Genomic DNA, 9,767 nt, shown 5'->3' with positions numbered 1-9,767 from the left:
CATTTGTTACAAAATCTTTCTCGTTAGGACTAGATTTCGCAACCGAGTAAGGGTTAGTCTAGAAGGGGCAAATTTGAAAGAAATAATACAATTGAATATATCATTCTATCTACAAACAACTGAACTTACAACTTTAAAATGAAACATGCACTTAATAAAGAACAAAGGTCTTGCTAGGGGTTCCAGATAGGTGCTATCCACCCGTTTAGTGTTCGGACATTTAGACATCTGGACAATTATTTTTTAACTAATTAGTCTTCTGACAATTAGTCTCCCTTTGAAAAATAACTGCGGATATTTATTCTTCACAGTAAATTGTCTTCAAGTTAAGATAGGATAATCAGCTTAAAGGAGCAGTATTTATTATCTTATTATCAATGGGTGATTTAATATAACCATATATAGATGATAAATAGTATAAGAATAGGAGGATTAGAAGTACTCAACTGGCCCTGGGAAGGGAGCGACGAGGCGACGGAGCTCATTCTGAGAAGAGTAACCATTGATATCTGCTGGGCCCCCTTTATCACTTCGGTACGATGATGACTACAGAGACGTCATGAGGTGCGAGTGGGTACACGAGGATGCTTGCGTCACGTCGGGATATTTATCATATACTTCTTTGTAGTTGTACATGAGTTACCTCTGGGTTCTGTCAACAGGTTTGATCACGTTTTCTGTGTTTATTATTACTCAGCAAATACAGTGTTTCGGAAGAAAGTCAAGCATAAGTACACATGGGAGAGGGTGGTGGGGGGAAGGGTGGTAGATAGAGCTTTAATCAATTATGTAGTGGTAAATAGGATTATGATAGGAAGAGTTAAGGATGTACATGTGCTAAGGGGAGAGGGTGGGGGAATATCAGATCATTTTTTTGGTGGAAGGTAAGTTGAGAGTGGAGGATAGATGGAGAAAGTGGAAAGGGACAAAAGGTAGGGAGGTTCTTAGAGTGAACTCTTTGAATGAAAAGGAAAAGGAGAAGGAGTACGAAAAGAAGCTGAAGGAGGAGTGGGAGGGAGTGAAGGATAGAGTAGAGCTAGGTTTGGAGGAGGAATGGGGATGGTTCAAGGAGGGAGTCATAAAGTGTGCAAGGATGGTGTGTGGAACAAGAAGGACAGGAGGAAATAGAAGAAAAGGTAGTGATTGGTGAGATGAGGAAACAAAGAAGGTTGTAGAAGAGAAGAAGCGAGCTTTCACAGATTGGTTACAAAATAGGACGAGGGAGTCATATGAGAGGTACAAAGAAAAGAAAAGAGAAGTAAAGCAAAAGGTAAAGGAGGCAAAGAGGAGAGCAGATGTGAAATGGGGTAAGAGTATGACAGAAAATTTTGAAAGTAATAAAAAGATGTTTTGGAAAGAAATTAAGAGAGGAAGAGGAAGCGAAACAAGTAGAGAAGAAAAGGTAAAAGGTGCAGATGGAGAGATGATAATGGAAGAGAAGGCAGTAAGGGGAAGATGGGCAGAATATTTTAGGGAGTTGCTAAATGTGAAGGAGGATAGGGAGGGAAAGATAGCTGCAGTGGGAAATGCGAAGAAAATGAGAGTGATGAGTGAGGAGAATGGAGGAGAAATAAGGAAGGATGAAGTGAAGGCAGTTGTTAAGATGATGAAAGCAGGTAAGCCACCTGGTCTGGATGGATGCCATGCAGAATGTCTGAAAAAGGGAGGTACAGTGATGGTGGACTGGCTGGTGAGGTTATTTAATGTTTGCTGGAGAGAGGGTAGAGTGCCGGAGGACTGGAAGAGTGCCTATATAGTTCCACTTTACAAAGAAAAAGGGGACAAGTGTGAATGTAGTAGTTTCAGAGGGATTAGCTTGTTAAGTGTAGTTGGGAAGGCTTATGGGAGGATCTTGATTGAGAGGAGAACAGAAGGAGTAATTGGTGAGGAACAGTGTGGATTTAGGACAGGTAGAGATTGTGTAGATCAGATTTTTGTGGTAAGACAGATATATGAGAAAGCTATAGGAAAGGGGAAGGATGTTTTTTGGGCTTCTATGGATCTGGAAAAGGCTTATGATAGGGTAGACAGAAAGGCACTGTGGGAGGTTAAGCAGACATACGGGATAGGAGGAAAGCTTCTAGGAGCTGTCAAGAGTTTTTTATGAGAGTAGTAGAGCTTGTGTCAGGATTGGAAATGGAGAGAGTGAGTGGTTCGAGGTAAAGGTGGGACTTCGTCAAGGATGCGTTATGTCACCATGGCTGTTCAACTTATACATGGATGGTGTGGTGCGAGAGGTAAATGCAAGGGTAGTGGGTCAGGGGTTGGAGATGGTTAAAGAAAATGGAGAAAAGTGGGAGGTGAGCCAGCTGTTGTTTGCGGACGACACTGTGCTTGTGGCAGGATCGGAGGAGGGATTGAGGAAGTTGGTGACAGAGTTTGGGAGAGTATGTGATAGAAGAAAGCTAAAGCTAAACGTGGGTAAAAGTAAGGTGATGAGATATACAAGGGGTGAAAGTGGCAGTAGACTGGAAGTAAGTATTAAGGGAGAGCGACTGGAGGAAGTGGATAGTTTTAGATACTTGGGTGCAAATGTGGCAGGAAAAGGTGGAGTGAAGGTGGAGGTAGAATGTAGATTGAGAGAAGCGAGTAAATGCCTTGGTGGGTTAAAGAGTGTAATGAGGAATAGACATTTGGGAATGGATGCTAAGAGGAGACTGTATGAAGGAGTGATTGTGCCAACAGAACTGTATGGGGCAGAAACGTGGAACATAAGAGAAGAAGAGAGAAGGAGTTTGAATGTGTTTGAGATGAGGTGTCTGAGAAGTATGATGGGGGTTACTAGGCTTGATAGAGTGAGAAATGAGGAGGTGAGGAGGAGAACAGGGGTGGAAAGGGAGTTGGGAGATAGGGTTGATGAAAGAGTATTAGGATGGTTTGGACACATGGAAAGAATGAGTGAAGAAAGACTAGTAAAAGAGGTATGGAAGGCAGATGTGGAGGGAGTGAACATGAGGGGACGTGCTAGGATGAGGTGGATGGATGGGGTGAAGGGTGCTTTGGAGAAGAGGGGAATGTCTGTTGAGGAAGGACGGGAGAGGACAGAAGACAGGGGTGAATGGAGAATGGTTGTATATGGATGATGTGATTGCATGAGGTGGAAAGGGCGGGGTGATGGGGGGTGAGGTAGTATGTGTGAGCAAAATTTGACGCAGCCCGAAGGGATTTCCCCCCATCTTCTCCTTTTATGCAATGGGGGGACGGAGAGGGGGGTCGCCGATTTAATGAAGCGGCCTTGCTGTGGATGTGCTGTGTCCTGCGACACTGCTTCTGAACCAGGGCAATGGACAAGATGCAGGGATGACCCGTCATCCAGGAGGTGCTAAGATAAGAGGGAGGGTGGAGGGGTGTGTGGTGTGGAGTGCATTCAGGGATGGAATGGGTGGGAATGATTTTATGCCTTTTCCTTTTTGGCTACCTCCCTTGTAATGGGGAAAAATCCTTGGTATATGTATGTATGTACTATTACTTAGAGTAAAGGAGGACGACTAATGTAGTAGTGACTTTATATTTTATAACGCGAGTAGTATGATAAATTACACATATGGCAGCCAATGCTGCGCGCGAGGATTTGACTCGCGCTGAAGTGGTTAAAAACGGCCACTGACCCCACGCCATGACCCGATCTGACCTGCGGTGGTCAACATTTGCTGGCTTTTGTAACATTCTTGACCATCAGAGTCAGGTTCACTACCATCCAACTCCAACTGCATTATTTATGCACCGAGCATACTAGCATGCCCGCATGCATACGTGTATATTTATATATATATATATATATATATATATATATATATATATATGTATGTGTGTGTGTGTGTGTGTGTGTGTGTGTGTGTGTGTGTGTGTGTGTGTGTGTGTGTGTGTGTGTGTGTGTGTGTGTGTGTGTGTGTGTGTGTGTGTGTGTGTGTGTGTGTGTGTGTGTGTGTGTGTGTGTGTGTGTGTGTGTGTGTGTGTGTGTGTGTGTGTGTGTGTATTCACCTCACCTCACCTCGGATCTGCTGCAGTCTCTGTCGAGACAGCCAGACACCACCCTATGGCAGTGAGCTTCAGAGCTCATTATTTGCCGATCTCTGGGTAGGTCAGAGACCACTCACACACCACACACCGGGACAGCAAGGTCAGGTGTGTGTGTGTGTGTGTGTATGTGTGTGTGTGTGTGTGTGTGTGTGTGTGTGTGTGTGTGTGTGTGTGTGTGTGTGTGTGTGTGTGTGTGTGTGTGTGTGTGTGTGTGTGTGTGTGTGTGTGTACCTTCGCCTGCAAGGCATATACAATAGCACAGCGAGTCTTAACTCACCGCGCAATGAAAGATTATTACAGAGAATTCATTAACGATATAAGTATTGACCAGGCTCTTTGTCTCTTCCTGTACAGCTTACCATACACGGAAGCCGTCCTGAGTGAAGTGCAGCGCTATGGAACAATCGTCCCTTTGGCGCTCCCGCATGTGGCAACCTCCAGTATAAATGCCGCTGGTAAGTTAAAGTCAACCCCAAATGATGCAAAGTCACTGAATAAGACTGGGTTGATCTCTTAACCCTTTCATCTCTTGTAGTGGAGCTGTGTTTATGTATTGCCTTAACAAGTCTGTAAATATGTGTTTGATCGTGAATGATTTGTCCTCGGGAAATGGGTATGTAATTCCTTAACCAAAATACACAGAAACCCTCTATCAAGAACATACCAATACCATGTAACTCCCTTCCATTTACACGCTTACATGCTCCCTAGTCCCTTAGATCTCCCAATGCTCTCAAGTGACAAATGAAATAAAACGTTTCTGGTCAGTGTCAAGTCCTTCTTCCTCTATATCTAACTCTTCCCTATCCCCCCTCACCCACTACACATAAGTCTCTCCTTTCAAACGCTTATATACAGACAGACATGCACCCCGATATGTAGTCTAAACCAGCCTACCATTAAAGACCTCTAATATGATGGACATTTGCTGCAGAATATTCCAAAATAGGAAAATTACCCCTTCCCCGTCACTGACCATACATACTGAGAGCCCATAGGTGACAATGAGTGTGCAGAAACTTTCTCGCAGTACATTTCCATACATCCTGATTCCTAGGATCTCACGTAGGATTGGACAAAAAGGCGAGCAGATGAAAAATGGGGTAGAAGTTTGACCGTGAATTATGAAAAGATTAGAAGGATGTTTTAGAAGAAAGTAAGGAGATTGACAGAGTGTAACTTACATAGAGAGGAAAAGATATGAGGTAGAGATGGACAGATGTTAATAGAAGTAAGGTGGTAAGGGGAAGGTAGGTAAAGTATTTTAGAGAACTGTTGAATGTGGAGGCTAGGGATTGATTTGTTATGACTGTGGAAGTAACTAAAGAAATGACTGTGATGGGGGAGGAAAATAAGGGCGATAGAGGGAAAGATGAGGTACAAAATGCACCGAAAACAAAAATGAAAGCTGGTAAGACACATGGATTGGATGGGCATCATGCGAAGTGTCTGACAAAGGGAGAAACAGTTTTAGTGGATTGGCTAGTGTGGCTATTTAATGTGTGCCTAAAGGATGGGAATGTGACTAAGGGCTAGAGTAGTGTGTGTATAGTTCTGCTTTACAATGCAAAAGGTGACAAATATGAATGTAGTGAATGTAATAGTATTAGAAGGATAATCTTTTTAGTGTAGTTGAAAAGGCATGTAAGAAGGTGTTAATTGAGAGGATCTGGAGAGGATCAGGAGAGAAACATAATCATTGGTAAGGAGTAGTGTGGGTTTATGAAAACTAGAGGGTGTGTGGATTATTATTATTCTTTATTATGGTAACCCAGCTATACGAGAAGTTTCTGGCAAAGAGATTGGATATCTTTTTGGCCTTTGCGGACCTAGAGAAGACTTATGGTAGGGTCAACAGGAAGCCATTGTAGATTTATTGTAGATATATAATACAATGGGGAAGCTACCCATGGTAATTGAAAGCTTTTACATGAATAATACAGCTTGTGTTAGGTTTGGGGATGGTTAAAGTGGGTGGGTTCAAGTGAAGGTGGAGCTGCACCAAGATTGTGTTATGTTACTATGACTGTTCAATGTGTATACAGGTGGGGTGGTACGGGAGGTAAATATGAGAGTGATCACCAAAGGATTAGAGATGGTTAAAGAGAGTGGAGGGTAGTGGGAGGTGACCCAGTTTTGTTTGTTGATAAATCTACACTTGTGGATGGGTCCGAGGAAGGTCTAAGCCAGTTAGTGATGGAATCTGGGAAGGTAGTTGGTAGAAAGAAATTGAGAATAAATTTGAGTAGAAGCAAGATTATGGGGTGTACAAGGGGGAGATGGTGACAGTGGACTACGGACAAAATCCCGTAGGACAAAGTACAGTACATAGAAAACAAAGTCCCATACGTAGTTTATAATATATGCTCTACAAAAGAACCATATATGCCAAACCTTGAGTTGTTTACTAAATAGTTTGTAGATATGACACTACCATTTGTATCCCCCTCCTAGTATATACATAAGTCCGAATCCTTACCACTATCCCGAATGCCGAAAAAAAAACTCATCATTAACGAAGCAGGCCTCGAATTCCAGGTCTAATGAATATCCCTTAAAGCGCTCAGTGACAATAGTCCCCTTTTATACACAATTGTCTTTTAATTTTCTTACAAAGTTCTTTTTTCCTCCTAAAAAAACTGATCCCGCTCGAGCATGTGGTCTTTTCTAGGTAGTCCAAAGTCCATGTCGAAATATCGAAACTTACTATACCGCGATCAGTATGCAGAATTCGTCAGCATAACGAAAATATATAGACAAGACAATTATATATCAAATAAAAGAGCATTCAAGATTTCATCTACTATCCATTATATTAGATACATATGTATACGAAATATAGAAATGTATAATCGTAGATTATCTAATGGCCAGTCCCTATTTATACTTGAGATGGAGACCAAACTTTCCTCACCTAAAGGAGTGAACAGTATTACACACCGAATCCAATTAGTGTCATATCTCCAAACCAATTAGTAAAGAACTGAAGGTTTGGCATATTTGGTTCCTTTGTAGAGTAGAAATTATAAAACACATGCGGGATTTTTTCCTTCACGTATGGGATTTTCTCACACGGGATTTAGTCCTCCGGGATTTTCTCCGTACCCCGGTGGCAGTAAGTCAAAGTAGAGAGACTAGAGGAGGCAGATAATTTTAAGTATTTAGAGTCATATGTAGTAGGGAATAGAGGAGTTGGGGTGGGGTTAAACTGTAGTATAGAGTAAGGGAAACAAGTAAATGTCTTGAGGGGAATGAAAAGTGTCATAAATAAGTATCTAAGGTTGGGTACAAGGAGCAGATTAATTTCAGGGGTGACTGTACCAAGGACATAGCATGTAGAGACTTACAATTTAACAGAGGCAGGGAGGAAGTATTTAAGTGTATTTGAAATGAAGTGGTATGAGTCATTTTCGAGGCAAATCAAAGGAGAAATAAATTACTATTAATTGCACTAACAGAGGAAGAATGCAAGACGAATAAGAGGGCAAATCAAAGTAAAAGGTGCTATGAAGGTGATAAAGGAGTGGAAATGTAATTAGATAATGCAAATAGACCGAAAGGAAGATGGCAAATGGAACAAATGTGTTGCTGACAACGCCGTTAAATGACAAACGTAGAACAAGGAGGCCAGATAGAGGTGGGCGAGAAGAAATAAAGTGATATAGCATAGATTGGGAGAAATCTTTCTTCATCAATAGACTCCGAATAGTTGAGTGATCCTCTGAATATTTGCATTGCAGATATCGGACATACACATATGATGAACTTTGTATTATATAGTAGCCAAATCGATATCCGTATGAAAAGGTCTATATGTATGAAATATATTTAAGAGTGTATGTACTGTGTGTACTTAATGAATTATAATTATGAATGCACACATGCGCTTGCATGTACTTAGGCATAACTACATATACTACATATGTTTTGCAGGTTACTATTTTCCTAAGGGCTCGGTGATTACAAGCAACCTGTACAGCATCCACAATGACGTCGATTACTGGAAGGATCCAGATGTCTTCCGACCAGAGAGGTTCCTCAATCATGATCAGACTGCTTACGTTCACAATGAACGCATCTCTCAGTTCGGCATCGGTAAGACCTACCAGCTAATTTGAATCCTGAAGCCTCTGTGTGTTACCCCTCTAAACTGAGGTTCATCTCTGCTGTTTAAAACTGTCTAGTACGAACAAGGACAAACATTGCAATTCATGTCACTTAGGTGATTTCTAAATAGTTCTATGCATACTTTTTGACTTTAGATAATAATGTAGAAGAAAGCTCTCCGAGTCATTTCATGCTTGTGGTCAAGACACCTTTCTTGTCACTACCTCCTAGATGAGTTGACAACTGAGCCCTACTTCGATAAGTCTGTTGTATACAAAGGAAATTATTTTAATGTTTCTTTGCTTTTGTCGTGGGAAGAGGAGTGAGTGCAAGTGAACTAAGCCGATACTGAGATGTTTCTACCGGCTCCTGATCTGTGTCTAAACTTGAATTTTCTTTCATCCACAGGTAAGCGGATCTGCATGGGAGAGAGCCTGGCCCGCATGGAGGTGTTCCTCTTCTTCACGGCCATGCTGCAGAAACTGAAGTTCTCCTTGCCGGAGGACGAACCCCCGCCGTCTCTGAAGCGGCCCGAAGGTGTCACCTGTGCCCCTAACACCTGCAAAATCCTTGTTAACACCCGTGATTTTAAGTAAAAGAGCTATCTTAATCTCTTCAGCACTTATTTGAAAAATATCGCCTGTAATTGGCCGGTACAAAATATAGAAAGCTTGAGACCAGTTTGGCGAAGTTAAACGATTTTTAGTCCATGCTATTTCATTGAGTGATCATCATGTTAACTGAATGCTGTTTTTTGCCGCAATCCGAAATAAAGTTGATAACTACATTAGTGTTGTAGTTTTTTCTCTCAAAAATCTCCCCTCCCCCTCTTAAGATATAATCAAAATACCATAAAAATCTTTATATCTGATCATGTACATGAAAATTTTTATGCTACATGGTGATTACATATTTCAGTGAAAAATACAGTTATTCAGTGCAGCAAATATTGAAGAAATACATATAAATAGAAGCTTAATAGTAAGTATATAAAAAGACAACATGGTATTACGCATAGAGGAAAGATAAGATTTACCTTACGTAAATGTTCAACAATCCTGGTTACTTTTTTTTTTTTTTTTTTTTTTTTTTAAGGAAGGTTGAGGTTGACCAAAAAAGAATGAATACACACGCATACAGGTACTGACGGAAGCAAATGATTAGGCTGTGGTCTTTTCTACACTTTATTTTACCAGGCAAATAGCACAGTGGTAATCCTTATATGATATACATCTTCATGAAAACCTGAATACGAGGCTCGGTGTCTTGCTTTCCAATTCACATTCAAAATAGCGTGTCACGCATTTCACATAACCCGGGGTCGATGGAAGAGAATGCGCAAATACGCAACAGGAAGACTGGGTTCCGTTCTCAGAATGAATCTGTATACCTACATAAATATTTAAGATCCGAAATCACACGCTATTGCAAACAACCATCGTGTTTTTCTGGTCATATAACCCACAGTTATAGTATACTTTCGTGTCACGCATTTCCGTTGAAACTTACTCTTATGTGTGCAACAGAAACGCGGGGAGACGTTTGGAATCTTTATTGTGATGTTAAACGTACAAGAGTTATAGTAGTGAGAGCTACATGCTCCCAGTAAGACAGACGGCTACAGACTGACGTGAGGGCAA

At 41.4% G+C, this 9,767-nt stretch overlaps 1 protein-coding gene across 1 annotated transcript in view; it reads left to right on the top strand.

Moving 5' to 3' along the window:
- Positions 1 to 8,917, top strand: part of LOC143032912 (methyl farnesoate epoxidase-like) — a 72,510-nt gene extending 63,593 nt beyond the window's left edge. Inside the window, exons 10-12 of the mRNA XM_076198173.1 lie at positions 4,375 to 4,475; positions 7,954 to 8,115; positions 8,536 to 8,917. Coding sequence (XP_076054288.1) covers positions 4,375 to 4,475; positions 7,954 to 8,115; positions 8,536 to 8,723 — 451 coding nt within the window. The 3' untranslated portion in view covers positions 8,724 to 8,917. The remainder of the gene's footprint in view (positions 1 to 4,374; positions 4,476 to 7,953; positions 8,116 to 8,535) is intronic.
- The last annotated feature ends 850 nt before the right edge of the window (positions 8,918 to 9,767 follow it).

The sequence above is a fragment of the Oratosquilla oratoria genome, chromosome 14, assembly GCF_046742065.1.
Source record: "Oratosquilla oratoria isolate Oo_2021 chromosome 14, ASM4674206v1, whole genome shotgun sequence".
NCBI lineage: Eukaryota > Metazoa > Arthropoda > Malacostraca > Stomatopoda > Squillidae > Oratosquilla > Oratosquilla oratoria.
Note: the sequence above shows the minus strand (reverse complement) of the source record. Positions and strands in the feature narration are given on the sequence as shown.